This window comes from Peromyscus californicus, unplaced genomic scaffold (genome assembly GCF_007827085.1).
Source record: "Peromyscus californicus insignis strain IS unplaced genomic scaffold, ASM782708v3 Scaffold_8__1_contigs__length_139910024, whole genome shotgun sequence".
NCBI lineage: Eukaryota > Metazoa > Chordata > Mammalia > Rodentia > Cricetidae > Peromyscus > Peromyscus californicus.
Window position 1 is genome coordinate 120444934 of NW_026294606.1, and position 19790 is coordinate 120464723.

Here is a 19790-nt window from a genome sequence, read left to right on the forward strand (position 1 = left end):
ACTATAAATTCAAGTCATTTTAAGAAACAAAGATCTAACCCAAAGATTCTTGGGTAAGTGACAAATGAGCCATGTTCAAGATAAAGTGGGTTTTTTATTTTCAGTTGTCATTGTCTTAGTTTTATTACTGTACTTTTACTAAACCAGACGAAAGGTGACATAAAAATCTATTAACTTCTAAATTTGTATCTAGTTTATGATTCTCTGAATTAAGAAATATGTCACAGGCTAGAGAGATAGCTCATTGGTTAAATGAACTGGCTGCTCTTCTAGGGGACCCAGGTTCAATTCTCAAAAAACCCACATGATGGCTGACAAGAGTCTAACTCCAGTTCCAGGGATGCAATGTCCTCTTCTGGCCTCTAAGGGGACCAAGCATCCATGTGAGATACACATGCAGGCAAAACACCCATATACATAAGAGTAAATATTTCCCATCATTGCCTTTGGAGGAAGAGGACTTTAAATAACTTGCATGAAATTGTATGCCAGTGATGTAAAAAATGAAAATAGCCAAACCTTTTAGATTCTTAGTTATACATCCTGGCGGGGGAGAAAGGCACAAAACTAACTATAGCTAATTTTTTTTTTTTTTAATTCATCACAGACTTAAGCTTTACTTTCAGCCCTGAGAGAAAACATGGTTACCTGGCTCCGGGCCTGTGGCTGAGTCCTGTAACAACGCATGATATTCTGGAAGGATTTGTCTTCTTTTGTGACCTACAAACAGTGAGAATACTTAGAAAGATCCACATCAGGCATGACAGTGAGCAGCTCAGTGATCCTGTTGCCAGTATATTCAGAGACTCTGTAGAGCAAATGAACAGCCATCCATTCATGAAAACCTGAAGTTTAGAGTGGAGCCTGGTAAGGAACCACAGCCTGGTATAGAAAAATACAGTCACTAAAATGAGAAGTTGACTAGAAGTGGAAGTTGGTAGATCTGAACTGGAAAAGAAAAAAAAAAAAAATCAACAAACTTGCCTAAGGAGTATATTGTCTGAAGAAGAGAAAAAAAGATACACAGCCCCAGAAAACTGTTGGACATGAGGAAGCACATCAGCTTTCATGGAACAAGAGTGTCAGAAGAAGATGGAGGCAGAGAAGCAAGAAAAGATGTTCAAAGAAACAAAGACTAAGCTGAGCATCATGATAGGCAGGGGCAGGAGGATCCAGAGTTTCAGGCTAGCCTGGGCTACATGGCAAGACACTGGGGTAAAGAAAGACTGATAGCACCCAAGTTTACGTTAAAACATTAATGTATACATTCAGGAAGCTCATCAAACAGCAGACTGAATAAGAGATCCACACCAGGTTTATCAGAGTAAAAATGTGTAAAGCTATAGAAAGCATCGAGAAAACCAGTTTTCCTTTACAGGGAAAGTCAAATAAGGTAGGAGCTGACTCCTCATCAGAAACTATATAAGTGTAACAACAGATTCAGAAAGGTCAGAAAGAAAAGCCTCCTGTGTAGTGCAGAGCATTCTTTCAGAAGTGAGTAAACACTTAGAGTAAACCCTCATAGAAAGGCCATAGAAACAAGTGATACAAATACACATGAAAAGGGCACTTGTAAAGCATTACCATATTGCAAAGACAGGGTAAATGCATAGTCTCCTTAATTAAAAACAGCAATTACATAAAATAAAATGTGTATCATGTGTTGTTGTAGCTGTAACAGAAATATACATTTACCAAAAATGTACAAAGGAGGTGGGTGGGGTATTACACAAGGGACTGCAGATGCCACTTAAACCCACAGGAACCAATAAACAGAAACGTAAATAAGGTTAATATGGCAGTAGCTCTAAATACACACATGCCTTTTCCTGGCTCCTTGAAAAGTCATACCATTGAATCAAAGTAATAGTGGATTTGCAGCACTTCCAATGGAATATATATAAATACATTAACAAGACCTTCACAAAAGATAAATACATAAACAAGACCTTCACAAAAGTTAAATGGGAAAAGAGAATACTAATGCATATATATCTTGCTGACATGAATTTGAAGCTAAGTTCTAAGAAGTTAAAGAGTGTGTGTGTGTGTGAGTGTGTGTGTGTGTGTGTGTGTGAGAGAGAGAGAGAGAGAGAGAGAGAGAGAGAGAGAGAGAGAGAGAATATATAGCAAAAAGATAATACCTAATTCAAAAGAAAGCAAAAGGAGAAATAAAGGAACAGAGACATACAAAAACCAGAATGCATGAATATAAAATACCTAGAAAACAAGTAGCCAGGTGTGGGGCACGCCTTTAATCCCAGTACTCAGGAGGTAGAGGCAGGTGGATCTCTGTGAGTTTGAGGTCAGTCAGGTCTACAGAGCAAGTTTCAGGACAGCCAGGGAGAGCTGTTACACAAAGAACCCTGTTCTGAAACACCAGAAAAGAAAAAGAAAAGGCCAGAAAACACCAGAAAAGGGGTGAAAAGAAAAAAGGACAGTAAAATAGACAAATGCAGTAGAGTCAGTAATAATAAAAGCAAATGGATTAAACACAAGTTATAAGACTAGGAATAAATATCAAACTACTGTTTTGGGAGACACTTTACTTTAAAAATGAAAATATGTTTGACAGTAAATAACATGTTCACTACAGTAGTCAAAAGAGAGCTGGGTAGCTATAAGCTATTAAACTGTAAAACAGGTTTTAGAAACACAACTATTACTGAAGAGTTAGTTCACTTCATAATTAAAGGATCAATCCATCAAGAAACTAAGTAATAAACATAAGTGTATCTATTAATACAGCACCAAATACATGAACCCCATGACAGAAAAAAGGTAAAACAGACAACCTAACAATATAAAGATTTCAATACAGAAATTTCGACAATAAAAGATCTAGGTAGAACATCAAAGAGAACACTTTAACAAGTCTATTAAACAACTTGACCCAACAGACATTTAGAAAACACTATTTTCCTGATGGCAGGAAAAGAACTGCTTTTGTTAAATGTGGAAGGCTAGAGACACTGTTCAGTTGGTACAGTGCTTGCCTGTCACACACAAGCCTGGGTTCAATCCCCAGCACTGGGTAAAATGGCATGGCTGTGCACACTTGTAACTCTAGCACTTAGGAATGGAGGAAGTTCAAGCCCCCTTTGGGCTATATGAGACCCTGTCATCAAGCAAACAGAAACTCTGGATACATTTAAAAGGACTGAAATATATAAAATGTTTTTCAGACACAGTGAAATGAAACTAGAAATCAGCAACAGAAGTCTGGGAAACTCACAAAACTGGAAGTCACATAGCCCTGCAGATTAAATAGAATTAAAATACAAATTAAATAGAAGTCATATGAAAATCAAATGTAATTTGAGATAAACATACATGCCAAGTTAGGAGATGCAGCTAATAAAATGCCCATTTTTGCAGTTAGTATCTATATTTATAAAGGATACTGAGATACTGTTTTTTCAAAGACACTGAAAAAAAATATAGCATTAATCAGTTACCTAACCATCTAATGCATTAGGAAAAAAACAAAATCCAAGATCCTCTGGGATGACCCAACGGGTAAAGATGCTAGATGCAGGCCTAATGACCTAAAGGAAGAGAGAACCACCTCCTGGAAATTGTTCTTTGAGCCTGTGCACATGGCACACACTCACATATACAACAACAAGTAAGAGCAATTTTTAAAAAGGCCAAAGTTAATTGAAGGAAGAAAATATGCTAGGGTAAGTGTTAATAGAGAAAATAGATGAAACCAAATAGTCTTAGAAATTATCAAAATTTACAACTGTTAGTTAGATAGACCAAGAAAAATAAATGACTACAATCAGAAATGAAAGAGGTCCTTACTCTAGACCTTAAAGGACAAAAAGGATTACACGTCATTAACTCAGGAGAGACAGACAATGTCTTTGAAAGATGCACACTGCCAAAACTGACTCTAGAAAAGACAAGTGACCTGAATGGACCTATGAGAAAAATGAGGCTGAATTCATCAATAAATTACCCACAAAGGAAAGACCAGGCTCTAGTGGCTTCTTTGCTAATCTGAGCTTCAAAGAGAATAAGATGAAACATTTCTTTTTCTAAAAGGCCAGATTTGCTCCAGGAACAAAACCAGACAAAGCCATGCAATAAAATTCCAGATAACAGCCTGTGAAAACACAATTCTTCAACAAACTAACAAACTATACATGAAAGCCAAAATTAGCGCCATAATTAAAAAGTATTTGTAAAGAGAATGCAAATGATCTACCATGAAACCCAACCAATGTAATATACAATATCATTGGAGTATCAAAACCCGCAATGAACATTGAAAAAAGCCTTTAATAGCATCCAACACCTTTTAATGAAATAATATTCAATAAGCTAGGAAGATAAAGTAACTTCTTCACAGGATGAAAGCAGTTCACCTGAGGATACAGGTGAGGTGGGGGGATATATTAATACCATATTCCAATAGTGAAAGACTAGTAATTTTCTCCCTAAGACCAGGGAATGCTAGATAAGCACTCTACACTCAGCTGAATCCCCAGTCTTGAACCTATTAGTTGAGTGGATTTTAATCCTGTTCTGTGTTGACTTTTTTTTTTTTTTTTGGTTTTTCGAGACAGGGTTTCTCTGTGTAGCTTTGCGCCTTTCCTGGAACTCACTTGGTAGTCCAGGCTGGCCTCGAACTCACAGAGATCCGCCTGGCTCTGCCTCCCGAGTGCTGGGATTAAAGGCGTGCACCACCACCGCCCGGCTCTGTGTTGACTTTTTTATGTGCAGATTATGCAGTTTTAATAATTGTACTACTGCTTGTCCAAATTACTTTTCCTTCCTAATTACCATGGCTAGGACATCCAGTGCAATGTTAAAAGCAGAAATCTTTATATAGTCCCTGGTTAATGGCTAATTTATTCTACAATTATCCTCTGATATGCTACAATCCACAGACCCAGAGAGGCTAGGTAATAAGGAGGGCTCATGGGGGGATGCCCAGATCTCCCTGAGAAAGGCAAATAGAAGAGATTTCATGAGTGGACTAAGGGCAGGTGGGGATGGGAAGGAACATGAGCAATCAGGTTGCGGGGTGGGCAGAGAGTGAGAGTACTGAAAGAGACTACTAGAAGTGTGTGTGTGGGGGGGGGCGCATTTCAGGGTCAGGTAAAAACCTAGCAGAAGAGACTCTCCCAGGAATCTACAAGGATGACCCCAGCTAAGACTCCTAGCAATAGCAGATATGTGGCCTCAACTTGGCCATCTCCTGTGACCAGATTGATGCCTAGCCCAATTGTCATCAGAGAGGCCTCATCCAGCAACTAACTGATGGAAACAGATGCAGAGACACACAGTCAAACATTAGGCAGAGTTCGGGGAATCCTGCAGAAAGGCGGGAGAAAGGATTGTAGAAGCCAGAGGGGTCAAGGACACCACAAGAAAACTCTCAGAATCAACTAACCTGGGTTCATAGGGACAAGCAGGGAGCCTGAATGGGACTGACGTAGGTCCTCTGATATATGTTAGTGTTGTGTAGCTTGTTCCTCTTATGGACTCCTAACAGTGGGCAGGGCTGTCTCTGACTCTGTTACTGGCTTTTGGGACCCTATTCCCCACACTGGGTTGCCCATGTATTAAGCCCAGCCTTAATACTACATGGCAAGGTGCTTAGTCTTACTGTAACTTGATACACCATGTTCTGTTGCTATCCATGGGAGGCCTGCCCTTTTCTGAACAGAAATGGAGGAGGATTGAATTGGTGGGGAGGGGGGGGCAAAGGAAAGGTGGGGGAAGAGACTAAGAAAAGAGGAGGGAGGGGGAAACTGTGGCCAGGATGTAAAATAAATAAATAATTTCAAAAATGTTCTGGAGCCAAAAGCAGAACTTTGGGGCTAGAAGTTATCCTTTGGCCTGTGAGCCTACAGGCCATTCATCACAGTAAAGCCTCACATCTTGTGGGGAAATACTGTGAGGAGCAGACAGCGCCTCTGCCTCTCCAGCTGTGTCTGAACTCACCTTTGCCATTACGTAAATGGCACACATTAACAGCTGGTCCAGATGTCTGTCCATCATCAGTTCAGGACACTGGATTAGAGAGAATTCAAAGCAGGTCCAAATTTTTTTCCTCAGTTCATCTGAAATATCTAGTTTTGCACAAAGATCCCGAAGGCGGACACCTGCTAAGTGATAAACCTAACAGAGAAACAAGAATATTTCAAACCTTATTTCACAGTTACACTCCCCAAGCTTGTAGTCCAGAAAGAGTATGTGAAAAATTACCTTTCTAAAGAAAAGTGATAACGAGCTCGTCTTCCGGGTTCTAATGCTGCTGGTTAAAGGCTGGCCTTGTTTCTGCTGTTGTCCACCTGGGGCAATCTGTTGAACCGCCACCTGACCAGGGACTTGCAAAGTTGTTCCTGTCACCTGTTGGGAACTCAGGCTTCCAGCCAGGGCTTGAGCACTGAGGGGCTGGAGAGAACCAGTCACCGCTTGGGCCTGGCCCCCAACATTGACTTGGACCGGGAAGAACGTTATCCCTCCGTTCTCATTGGCAATACCTAGTGTATTACAGAAGAGGGGAAGGACTGTTCACATGAGGCCGCCCTTTCTTTCCTCTCCGTCCTCCATCCTTGCAATTGTTTACTGACATTCTTTCAAAATCTTAAGTGACTTTCTGACAAATGCCAGAGAACTCAATACCTAACTCTGCCTTCCTTACCTTGTACAGGAATGGTCACTGTTTGTCCATTATTGGCTGTGACAGTAGCTGTTGCCATGGTGACCAAGGTCTGTCCAGGAACTGGTGTGACAGAAACAGCCTCCCCAGATACATTCTGCACAGGGACAGCATTGACTAGGGGTTGGGAGGGGATGCGCCCGGATGTGCCTCCTTCAGAGGGGCTATCATTCTCAAATAGTCTCCTTCTAGTAGTACTGACTGTTGGGGAACTGTACCTCTCAAATAATGTGGTTGGAGATGTTATACCTACAATCAAAAGAAACAGACTATTTAACACAGAAACAGACCTGACTTCCATTTAAGCTCTTGTTCAAAAGAAAATATAGTGTTTTAAATACTTCATAATTTTTAAAGCAAATAAAATGTACAGAAGTCATAGTACCCATAATTTATTCTAGTGAAAATTCCAGAGAAAGCATTTCACAAAGGACGTGTCCTCTGTCTGGCAGTATTCTCTTGGTCTTCCTTCCCACAAATCAAAGTGGACTTGGTTCTCCACCACCTTGTCCTCGACCACATCATCCCCATCACCTCGTCCCCCCCCCACTTTATCCTCTACCACCTTGTCCTCTATCACCTCATCCCCCATCACCTCGTCCCCCACCACTTCATCCTCTACAATACTTTTTTTTTTTTTTTTTTGGTTTTTTCAAGACAGGGTTTCTTTGTGTAGCTTTGCGCCTTTCCTGGAACTCGCTTTGTAGCCCAGGCTGGCCTCGAACTCACAGAGATCCGCCTGCCTCTGCCTCCTGGGTGCTGGGATTAAAAGTGTGCGCCACCACTGCCCGGCTCCTCTACCATACTTTGATGTAGAGGTAATTTAAGGAATTATTTAATTTCCCCCCATACTCAAATTTTAACAAAGATATTACCTGACCAGGAGACATGATGACATGTCATCCAGCAGTATTCTCCCTCAGCTCCTATGAATATTCCTGTCTTTTCCACATAGGGAAGATTACCACCATTTCATATTCTTCAGTAAGGTAGACATGTATGGCTTAGATTTAATAAACTTAGTTTTGTTTTTTTTTTTTTTTTTTTTTGGTTTTTCGAGACAGGGTTTCTCTGTGCAGCTTTGCGCCTTTCCTGGGACTCACTTGGTAGCCCAGGCTGGCCTCGAACTCACAGAGATCCGCCTGGCTCTGCCTCCCGAGTGCTGGGATTAAAGGCGTGCGCCACCACCGCCCAGCCTAATAAACTTAGTTTTAAACAGCTTTATTGAGATATGATTCATGTGTCATACATTTCATCCACTTAAGTTATATAATTCAATGGCTTATATATTAAATAATTTTTAAATTGTTGCAAAATGTAATATTATCAGCATTGGCCATTTTAAATACATATATACAGTATTGTTTAACCATTAACACTTTCTTAAATGTTCATTTTTTTGAGACAAGGTCTATGTAGCTTTAGGTGTCCTAGAACTCACTATTTAGTACAGGCTGGCCTCGAACTCACAGATACTCACCTGCCCCTGCCTCCCAAGTTCTAGGATTAAAGAAATGCACTGCCATACTCAGAACAACTTTTTTTTCTTTTCTTAGTCACTCTAAAGAAGAACTAACTGTTATGGCTTAGTTTATTTTTAAGTATTCTTACTAATGTGTGCATTTTTGAAATGTAAGTATTCTTTTCTCCCAGGTCCACCTATATAAGACCTGCAATAATAATAGCTCTTTCAAATTTAAAAATAAAAGTAGGGAGATCATAACAGACACCAACGAGAGTGAATCCTGAAAGCTGTGTGTTAACATTCCCTGTGTTACAGGACATAAAGACTAGGACAGAGTATAGACCCAACCATGTAGATTCATAAAGAGAGAAGTAGCAAGTGCAAGAAACAGAAGTTTAATGTCAAATTTTAATTCACAGACTTGGGAAGGGAAAACTACAAAAAGGGTCTGAAAAAGATCAGCTTATCAGATCTGAAACCAGCTGTGTGTGACTGAAAGTAGTTCTTTGAGAAATGAGAAAGGGCTAGAGAGGGCTCAGTTCTTTAGAGCACTCGCGCTTGCTGAGGGCCTGGATTTGGTTCTCAGCACCCACCTGGTGGCTCACAACCATCCATAACTCCAGTTACAGAGGCTCCAACACTGTCTGACCTCTGCAGGCACCAGGAACATACATGGTGCATCGACATTCATGCAGTTGAAACACTCATCAATCTAAAAACAAATTTTAAATGAGAAAATTTCATAAAGCATTTAATTAGTGAGTTAGTTGGTTTTCTGTTATTGTTCTGAGTCAGGGCCTCATTATGTAGCTAAAGCAGACTGGCCTTAAAGTTAGGATCCTCCTACCTTAGCCTTCCAAGTGCTGAGAGTACAGGAGTGTACACCACACCCTGTATCATCTATGTTTACTGAGTAGGCACTTAGAGTAAACGACTTTAAAACTGATCCTTTTATAGCTAATACTTATCAAGTACATTATAAAACTGACCCAGTAACAGCAATGTTCCAATGGATTCAGAGCACTCTGGAATTGCTATATAATTGTTCTTTGAAAACAGTTGTAGGGCTGGAGATGTATTCAATAGTAGGATGTGTACTTTGCATTTGGGAGGCCCTGGCTTCAATCTCCAGCACCAAAGTGAAAAATAGAAAAGAAACTCAAAGAAAACAGACCCCCATAAATATAAACCTTGCACCTAGGCAGTCATCTAAGGTGCCAGCTAAACCATAGGCTGTATTTTCCGTACTTCTTGGGCCAGCAGGGATGTCACATTTACCTAAGTAGCACAGCTCCAGTGACAAAGCTGAACATGGTCCAGCCATGGAGTCACCCTGTCTCAATGGCTTATCTGTATCTAACTGGATCTCATAGCTCCATGTTTAAGAGTCAGGTGTGCTGGTACACACCTGTATTCCCAGCTATGCCAGGGGTTGAGCCTGAAGGACCAAGGATTGGAAATCAGCCTGGCCAACATAGTGAGACTCCTATCTCTAATACACAAAACAAAACCATAAAAAGGAAGAGATATTTGAATGAGAGAATTCACTGAGAATTCTATAGTTAGCAATGTAAGTTTTTCCCATTTCTGCCCTTTTGTGTGTTTACAGATGAAAATTCACTTACAAATGAAGACCAAATTAAATGTAAAGTGTTCTAAAAAGATACCTGTAAGCATGGCATGGTGATACACTCCTGTAATCCTTGTATCGGGGATGTGGAGGCAAGAGGATCTAGAATTTAAGGTCAGCCTGGTCTATATAACCAAACCCTCTCTCAAAAAATTTTTTATGTTCTTAATAGTCCTTAAAAGCATATTTAAGGTAGGTGTGCTGGTACACACCTGGAATCCAGCATTTGGAAAGTGGACAGTCAGGAGTTTAGGGTCATCACTGGTCACATAGCAAGTTCAAGGCCAGCCTGGACTACACCAGACCCTGTCCCAACCCTCTTGCCCAGAAAGAAGCATTGTTAAGTGATCAGTATGTCCCTAAAAGACAGACTGTTCTTTGCTCTGCATGGCCTATTAACTTTACTTACAGGCTTAGATGAATTTTAAGTATCTAGATTCAAGACTCAAAAACATTCCTCTTAGTATTTTAAACTTACTTCTTCCAAGCCCTCCAGCATCAGCGCGTACTTCACTCACCCTTCTTGGGGTTAAGGGAGAGCCAGCAATACAAATTTCATCTGTTCTTTCTAGGTTTTGAGGTGGCATGACCTATAAAGAATTGTTTGCACAAAATCTTAATAGTCAAAAAACATTTCACTAGAAATACAGTAATAGTCTAATAGCTTTTTGTCTGATTAGTTATTTCTTAATAAAATTACTAAAACTAAAATCCAGTCTTAAAAGATTCAAACCAGATACTAAATACTATATCTGAACCAGTGTTCCTTACTGATTTGAAAGGTCAGAATAGCAGCCTCAATTTTTACTGTCATGGAAATCTTGAGTGCAGTTACAGGTTCCTCGAGGAACTGGATTCTGTTTCCTCTTTGATACAGGAAGAAACCATTAGCCACACTGCAAACCCCTGACCCCCAAAGGGCAGACCCCAGCTCAAACTGCTCTCTGTAGCATGGGGACTGTAAACAATATTGATGTGCTTCTCTTACAAACAGATGTTAAGATACTGTCACAAACCTCTTCACACGTAGGGACTCTGTTTTCATTATCTCTAATTCTGTCCCACAGTGGGGACTCTGTTTTCCATGCCAAATGATCTAAAATTTGTTCTTCAATCTGATTGAGGTGTTTGACCACTTCTCTGCAAAGACCATCTTCTGCTCTAATAAATATTTCTATTACCTGAAATAAAGAAAATTCCCTGTTTAACTGAGTATTAATTGCTATGATCTTACGAGTATAAAATTAAAATGAAATGTCTAAATGCTTTTTAAAATATTCACAAAATTTATCAGAAATGACAAGTTTAATAATGCAATACCACATGTAGCAAGCTGCTCTTCCTTTTAAAATCTCTGTAAATAATCTACACATATGAATAATATAAAATATTTTGTACAATTGTATATTTCAAAATTTATAGACCAAAAATACACTTTATACATTAAGCCTGAAAACAGTACTCTTAAATTTTTATATTAAGGGGTTGGATGTATAATTCAGAGGTAGAGTATGTGCTTGTAGGCTGAAGGCCATGGGCTCACTTTCCAGTATCAATAATACAAAAATAGTATTAAAAATCTCTGAACACAAGCCGAGTGTGGGGCTCTTGCCTGTAATCCTAGTACTCAGGATTTGATGCCAGCCTGGGCTAGATGATACCCTGTTTCAAAAGTAAATAAGTAGGATTATACAGAATTAAATTTTTTCTGAAAGCTATCTTCAATACTAAGCTTTCACAAATAAGAAAGACTGATGTACAAGATATACAAATTAGTGACATGAATGCTGCTGTTTTAGAAAGATTGATTTTTAAGTCACATGTGTGTCTTTATGCCCTGTGTATGGATGGGAAGGAAGCCAGAAGAGGGTCTCAGGTCCTCTGAACCTAGAGTTGACATGGGTACTGGAAACTGAACTCAGGTCCTCTGCAAGAGCAGGAAGTGCTCTTCACTGCTGAGCTGTCTCTCCAGTCCCAGCATCCCCTCTCCTCACCCCTCCCCCTTGCCTCTCTTCTTCCCTTCCTTTCTGAGACAGCCCTTGCTGTGCAGTCCAGGTCAAGCTTGCAATCCTCCTACCTAAGCTTTCCGAGTCCTGGCTTAGAGGTGTGATCCACTGTATCTAGCCCCTTCTTAGCTCTTCAGTCACAGTATTCTGCAGTCCTTTGGCAGATGGGAGAAATCAGATGAATGTTTCAGCCAAAAGGGATCTGCCACACTATTGTATATTACAAGAATTTATATAGGTCTTAAGACTGTTTCTCCTTTGTTCCCTACATAGACATTATTAAATATTTAATAGGATGGATTTATATGTTTAATGTGAACAAGGTGTTAGCAAGAGGTTGGTCTCATTCATAATCATCAGTATAATTTTCAAATACCTTATAAAAATGATAATGTGGTACATCAAATATTTCAGCAATAAATGGAAAATTCCCAGGAGGCTTATAGGAAAAAGTGACAACCTCAAGGCAGCAGGCCAAGAGTGACCTATGGAATGCATCTTGTTCCAGAACACCCTATAAAACAAAGTAACATTTAGAAACAGTAGCCAACACTGAAAACACATTTCATATCCAATTAGTTTAAATGCACTTATCTTTTTATTAAAGTATAGATTAGAGGAATATATAAGAATTTCCAAAAACTTATGGTATGAAATACTTTTTAAAAGGTATTTAAAAATGATAAGCAAGTCTTTTGAATATGAGAAAACTGCAACCCTATGTATTGCTGGTAGGAACATAAAACATAAAATGCTGCTATGGAGAACAATATGATGGCTCTAGAAAGTTAAACATAAAATTACTGTATGAGGTTAGGGATGTAGCTCTGTGGTAGAACACTTGCCTCATCTAAGTGAGATTCTGGGTCCAGTCTCCAGAACTACGGTATGTTACACCAATTCTAACTCTAGTAATAAAGAACCCTAAAGGACCAAAGGCAAGCATTCTAAACAGATGCCTGCAAACCAGCATTCACAGCAGCATTGTTCACAACAGCCAAAGGCAGAATGATCCCAGTGTCTATCCCCAAATAAGTCACAAACAAAAGGTTTAAACACAAGGAAAGACATTGTAAAACTTGCTAGAACATAGCTAAACAGTGAGAGCAAACTTAAGTCAAACACAAAAGGACAAATATGATTCCAACTATGTGAGGAACCCAAAAAGTTGGAAGACAGTACACAGAGGGCCAGAGAGAAGGCTGAATGGAAAATTCGTGTTTAATGGGTGGAAGATGGTGGGGATAATGGCTACAAACCACTGTTAATGTAGATCGAATGTAACCTTCAAGATGATTAAAAATGCTTTAAGTATCTCTCACCATAATAAAAATATTTAAAAAAATTATTTAGATGAACATACAGGTACCTACTTAATATTAGTCCCCCAAATTGTAGCTATGGTTTATATGCTATTCAGTGTGTGTTTCACATAGAAAGTTAAGTTATAAAGCGGCCCCTTAGTGCATACAGCCATGTAATATACATAAGAGCACTTGTTAGTGTTGCAGAGACCTGGGTTCAGTGGCCAGCACCCATATGGTGGCTCACAACCATCTGTAACTCCACTTTCAGAGGATCCAACACCCTTTTCTGACCTTTGAGGGTACCAGGCATACACATGGTGCATATACATAAGCATGCAGGCAAAACACTCATACACATAAAATAAAAGCCAAAAAAAAAGTTAAAAACAAACCAAAAAAGAAATGTAAGTCAAGCATAGTAATATGCCCCTGTAATCACAGCAATTGGGAAACTGGAGCAGGAAGATTAGAAATTTAAGGCCAGTGTGGGTTACACTAAGTTCTAGGTCTACATGTACTACATAGTAAGACCTTGTCTCAAATTTTAACAAAAGAAAAAAGGGCTAAATGTAAACAGTTACAAGGAATTCAAACTAATTACTGGCCAATTTTATAACTTGAAAAATGTCATTTTAAAAATTAGCTCTTTTTAAAAATTGCATTTTATATGTCTGAGTGTTTCACCTACATGTTTTCTGTGCCCCACTCTCTGGTACTCTAGTGCCTGTGGAGGCCAGAAGAGGGCATGCGATATCCTGGGACTAGAGTTAAACAGTGGTCGGCATGTGGTGCTAGGAATTGAACCCACATCCTCTGCAAAAGCAGCCAATACTTTTAGCTGCTGAGTCATCTCTATTTTCTTTTTTTTTTTTTTGTTTGTGGGTTTTGTGATAGTGTTTCTCCGTGTAGCTTTGCGCCTTTCCTGGAACTCACTCTGTAGCCCATGCTGGCCTCGAACTCACAAAGATCTACCCGCCTCTGTCTCCCGAGTGCTGGGATTAAAGGCGTGTGCCACCACCGCCTGGCTCACTCTTTTTTCTTTCTCTTTTTTGTTGTTGTTGTTGGAGACAGGGTTCCTCTGTGTAGCCCCGGCTTTCCTCAAACTTAATCTGTAGACCAGACTGGCCTCAAACTCAGAGTTCTGCCTGCTTCTGCCTCCCAAGTGCTAGAATTACAGGTGTATGCCAGCACCGCCCATCACAAAATTAGCACTCTTAATTGTAAAGATTTCTCTTTTAAATTAATGTGAATTAAATGTAGACAACCATGAAAGTACTATAGTATTTTCACATATTTCTCACATTTCATGTTCCTAGCCTTAATTTTTCAAATTGAACAGTTCTAGTTTTCCCTAGCTTTATCTTTGTAAGAGATTATTTTTAATTGCCACATAAAATTATGTACAATTGTACGACACTTGTGTTTACAAGGCATTTTATTGGTTTATTAAAGATCATTTTGGAAAAAAATCTTTTTTTTTAAATGATAGTCCCCAAGACCTTGCAATGCTAAGCAGTCACAATAAAATGAAATTCATCCTCAACCCTTCTTTGGGGTTTTGTTGTCTTATTTTAATTTTAGGCAAGGCCTCACAAAGTTGCACAGGATGGCCTCAAACTTGTTATGAAGCCCAGGCAAGCCCAGAAATTGTGATTCTCCTGCTTCAGCCTCCAAAGCAGGTAGGATTAAAGGAGTAGGCCATGATGCCTAGCTACTTACATTTCTTGCTTAGAAAATATAAGAAAAATCACCATTTTAGCCAAAGAAGAATGGTTGAATACCCATCTAGTCAACAATCAATGTTTTCCTTCTATCAGGCTTGTATAAAAACTCCATGTTATTAAACAATCCTGCTAAGGTCAAATCTGAGTATTTTAATACTTGACTACTGTGGTAGGTGTGAATGAGAATGTCACTCATACACTCTGTGGTTGGAATACTTGGTCTCTATTTGGTGGTACTGTTTGGGAAAGATTCAGGAAGTGGGGCCTTGTTGACCCAAGTATGTCACTGGAGGCGGGCCTTACAGTTTCAAAGCTTCACGCTGATCCCAGTTTGCTCTCTTTGCCTTGTGCTTGCTGTTGAAGATGTGAGCCTTCAGCTTCCTGTTCCTGTCAGTATGCCTTCACTCAGCCATCATGGAACTAGCCCTCTGGAACTGTTAGCCCAAAAAAACTCTTTCTTCTCTAAGTTGCTTTGGTTGTTGTATTTTATCTCAACAATAAAGAAGCAATTACTACATCTATAGAGTCCTCCTAGTCTAAGATCAGTGTTATAATGCATGACCTGCTGCAATGAGAATCCACTCCTTTATTCCACTCCACATACCTTCATTGTTAGGATCGGGTCAGAGGGCTCCACATACAAGTTTCCTTAGGTGCTAATCTTATTCCCTAAAGAACACATCATTTCTTTATAATGGCCTTTTGTTGGGGGGTAGTGGGGTGGGGACAAAGCTATGTCTTACTGTGGTGATCAATACATCACTATTGTACTCACAGATAAATCCATGTCTCCCAATCTTTTTTGTTCCTGCTCAATAACAGACTCTAATACTTTATAGTAAAGCATTTCTGCAAAACGAAAATATTTGTTGGCAATTTCTGTCGAAATAAAAAAATCACAAAAATTACATACAAATTAAGTAAATATCATGGAAAAGACTCATCCTTCCCTTCTCTAGCCACAAAATAAAATCTAAGAACCAAATCCATACTTTCTTTCATTTTAATTAATTTTACTTATTTAATGTATATGGGTGTTTTGCTTGCATGTGTGTCTGTGTGCCATGTGTGTGCCTGGTTGTCCAAGAGGCAAGAAAAGGGCACCAGATCCCCTGGGACTGGAGTTACAGATGTTTGTGAGCCACTGTGGGTGCTAGGGATTAAATCTAGGTCTTCTGGAAGAACAGCCAGTACTCTTAACTGCTAAGCCAGTGGTTTTCAACCTTCCGAATGCTGTGACCCTTTAATACAGTTCATGTTGTCATGAGGAAAATTATTTTTGTTGCTACTTCTTAACTGTAATTTCACTACTGTTACGAATCATAATGTAAATATCTGATATGTAACCCCTATAAAAAGGTCACCTGAATTCCAAAGGGGTCTCAACCCACAGGTTGAGAATCTCTCTTGCCCAAATCTATATTTTCTATAGTTGATGTTTCAATTATCCCTAAAAATATCTCAGTATTCCTTTTTCCCTGAGTCGGGGCTCACTCTGTAGCCCAGGATGGCCTTAACTCTAAACACTAGTCCTGCCACAGCCTCCCAAGTACTGGGATTATAAATATGAACTCAGGGCTGGAAAGATGGCTCAGCAGTTAAGAGCACTAGCTATTCTTCCAGAGGTCCTGAGTTCAATTCCCAGCAACCATATGGTGGCTCACAACCATCTATAATGAGATCTGGCGCCCTCTTCTGGCATGCAGGCAGAACACCATATACATAAAAAAAATCTTTAGAAAAAAATAAAATTAAAAAATAAAAAATAAATGTGAATTCCCCAGCTGGCATCTTTAATATCTTTCATGTTAACATTTTCATATTTTCTAAAACTAACATGAAAGCAGCATATAAAGAACTTAGTATCTCTATATCAGACGCACACACTTTATCAGTCTCTACATCAGACGCACACACTTTATCACCATCTGTACATCAGACGCACACACTTTGTCATTTTGAACACAACAGTGCTATGCTGCTATGGCTTAGGGTTGGAAGTTCTTCAAAGACCTACGTGTTTAAGATTTGGTACCCACAGTGACACTGTTGGGAGGTAGTGGGACCTTTAAGAGGTGGGACCTCAAGAGAGGTTCTTTTTTTCTTTTTTCTTTTCTTCTTACTTTCTTTCTTTTTCTTTTTTGTTTTGTTCGTTTGTTTGTTTGTTTTTCAAGACAGGGTTTCTCTGTGTAGCTTTGCACCTTTCCTGGAACTCACTCTGTAGCCCAGGCTGGCCTTGAACTCACAGAGATCCGCCTGGCTCTGCCTCCCGAGTGCTGGGATTAAAGGCGTGCGCCACCACCGCCCGGCGTCAAGAGAGGTTCTTAAGTCACCAGAGGCATGACCTCTAAAGGGATTGTGGGTTCCGTGTATTGTTCTTGCTTCCGGACGCTTGATGAGTGGGTACCACCTCGTTCTCCCTGCCATGACAATTGACCTCACAGAGGTCAAAACAACTGGACTACTCAGTCATAAGCCGAAATTTGCAAACCAGGAGCTGAATAAACTTTTTGTTTTAGAAGTTAATTATCTTAGGTATTTACAGGAACATGAGCTAACTAACTCATTCTATATTAACTGGTATATAACTGGTTTATTATTCTAGTATACTTGGTTCTGATTCATGACATGAAGAAATTCCCAGGCCAGCTTTAGGCCTGTTCCAGCTATAGACTGAGAACTGCCAAAGCAAAAATCCAAAATCTGAAACTTTGAAAATCAGCCTCATGCCACAAGATGTGCCAGTCAGATATAAGTGCACTAAAAAGGTGATGTAAAAGGATTAGACTATATACAGTATACATGAAACATAAACTACTTTTGTCTTTAGATTTGAGTTCCATGTCCAAAATATTTTTTCTTGTATATGCAACAATCTAAAGCTGAAAAACACAGAAATACTTGTGGCCCCATTCACTTCCGAGAAGGGGGACTCAAGCTGTGCGGCTTCCGGGTTTGTTTTTCCTATGTTGAAGAATCCAGATATTTATATTTTATTTCCAGCTTACAAATGAAAACTTACAAATCACAAAGTACTAAAAGTCCAGCATAATAAAGATGTTACACTAAACTTTCTGTTTCTGAAAAGGGCCCAGAAATCACTTTACTGACAGACAAGATGGACAGTTGCACCATAACCTTCAGCTTCTAAATTGTCTTTCTGACTCCACATTGTCAGATGTCTAAGTTAGGAGTAGTCTGGAAAATAGTAAATCTTACCTTTAGCACAATTACTAAAATCCTCATCTGGCTGGGAATGCTGAGAATATATTTCATACATTTCTTTCAGTCTATTAGCAATAGCCTGAGTTGGATCTCGGGAACATGTCCTAAAAAGTAATATAAGATTATATAATTTAACATGTTTTCGTCACAAAGAGATACAATGTCTAAAACATAAATTTCATTAACATATAGATAGAAAATGCTTTGAACAGACACTCTATACTTTGCAGGTGAATGAAGGAAACCCATACTTTCTTTTCAAAGATGGCAGTATTACTATTCAAGTGGCAAAAGTATTTGCTGTGTGGAGCTGTACACTTGATTGCACTAAGTTCAGTGGACTTGATCTGGGGCTCATTTGGTGCTGTGACTGACCCCATAACCTTATATTTCCCACCATTAATAGCAACCAAGCTGCCCTCAAGTGACTGTCTAATGGGCAGTAAAACTTCCAGGAAGAACTCCTGGGGAAAAAATTAGAATAAAGGGGTACAGAAGCTATACTAGAAACACATATAAGTCAATGTTAACTTTTTTTATTCCTCCAAGTGAGGTTTATTTCATTGACTTTTAAATCTTTTATTTGTGTGTGGAGTGTTTGTATGTGTGTATGTTCAAATTATTTACAGGCACACGTGTGTGGGGACCTGTGTAAGTGTGTGCTTATGTGTGTGGAAGCCAGGGATCAACCTCAGAAGTTGTCCCTCAGCAGATATATACCTGTTGTTAAAACAGGGTCTCTCACTGGAACCTGGAGATCACAATTAAGCTAGGATGGCTGGCCAGCAGCCTCAGGTGACAGCATCCACCTGTCACCAGCTTAGTACTGAGGTAACAAGCCTGTGACACCACACTGTCACAGGAGCTAGGAATAAAAATCAGGTTCTCATACAAAGCAAGCTCTTTACCAGTTGAACCATCTCCCTCACCCTCTTGTTCATTGATTTCTTTTTTATTAGCAATATATATTCAATGCAGAAGTGTCATACAAATCATTACCTTTGGGGCTTTATAACAATTGCTTTAATCTGATCACAACTATTTAATTTGATCACACACATAAATGATCAAATTATAACAACTATGCTGTGGGTTATCTTTCTGTATGCTGTGAATATGTGTTGTTATGATTGGTTAGTAAAGAAGCTGCTCTGGCCTATGGCGAGTCAGGATATATCCAGGCAGGAAATCCAGGGGAGAGACAGGAAGAAGAAAGTAGAGGCAGAGGACATGCCATCCCGCTGTGCAGGGAGCAGCATGTAACGGCACACAGGTAAAGCCATGGAACACATGGTGACATATAGATTAATAGAAATGGGCTGAGTTTAGTAATAGGAGCTAGCTAGCAAGAAAATTGAGCCATAGGCTATGGCCATGCAATTCATAATTGATATAAGCCTCTGTGAGTTTATTTGGGTCTGAGTGGCTGCAGGACCAGGTGCGACACAGGAAAACTTCCAGCTACACGACTATATATTTAAACAGCTATGTTTTAACTTAATCATATACATGTATATAATTAAATATATATGATCAAATACACACATAGCAAAACTTTAGCCAGTTTATAAAATTACAAAGAAAAGTTCCATATTTGTGAGACATAATTGGAGATAACTATATAATATACTAGAGTATAATAGAGTATTTTATTTATGAACATATACATATACCTTAAAGTTTGCCCCCCAAAAAGGTTAGCTTTACCTAGCATCTACTGGTAATATATAATTCCATCAGTAATATCTATAATG

General features: G+C 39.3%; 1 protein-coding gene across 1 annotated transcript in view; it reads right to left on the reverse strand.

Annotated features, from left to right (window-relative positions):
• Positions 1-19790, reverse strand: part of Rbl2 (RB transcriptional corepressor like 2) — a 51308-nt gene that overhangs the window by 10148 nt on the left and 21370 nt on the right. Inside the window, exons 10-18 of the mRNA XM_052729583.1 lie at positions 18031-18140; positions 15587-15690; positions 12157-12294; positions 10791-10955; positions 10253-10364; positions 6662-6928; positions 6223-6500; positions 5959-6135; positions 649-720 (exon numbers count right to left, since the gene is read on the reverse strand). Coding sequence (XP_052585543.1) covers positions 649-720; positions 5959-6135; positions 6223-6500; positions 6662-6928; positions 10253-10364; positions 10791-10955; positions 12157-12294; positions 15587-15690; positions 18031-18140 — 1423 coding nt within the window. The remainder of the gene's footprint in view (positions 1-648; positions 721-5958; positions 6136-6222; positions 6501-6661; positions 6929-10252; positions 10365-10790; positions 10956-12156; positions 12295-15586; positions 15691-18030; positions 18141-19790) is intronic.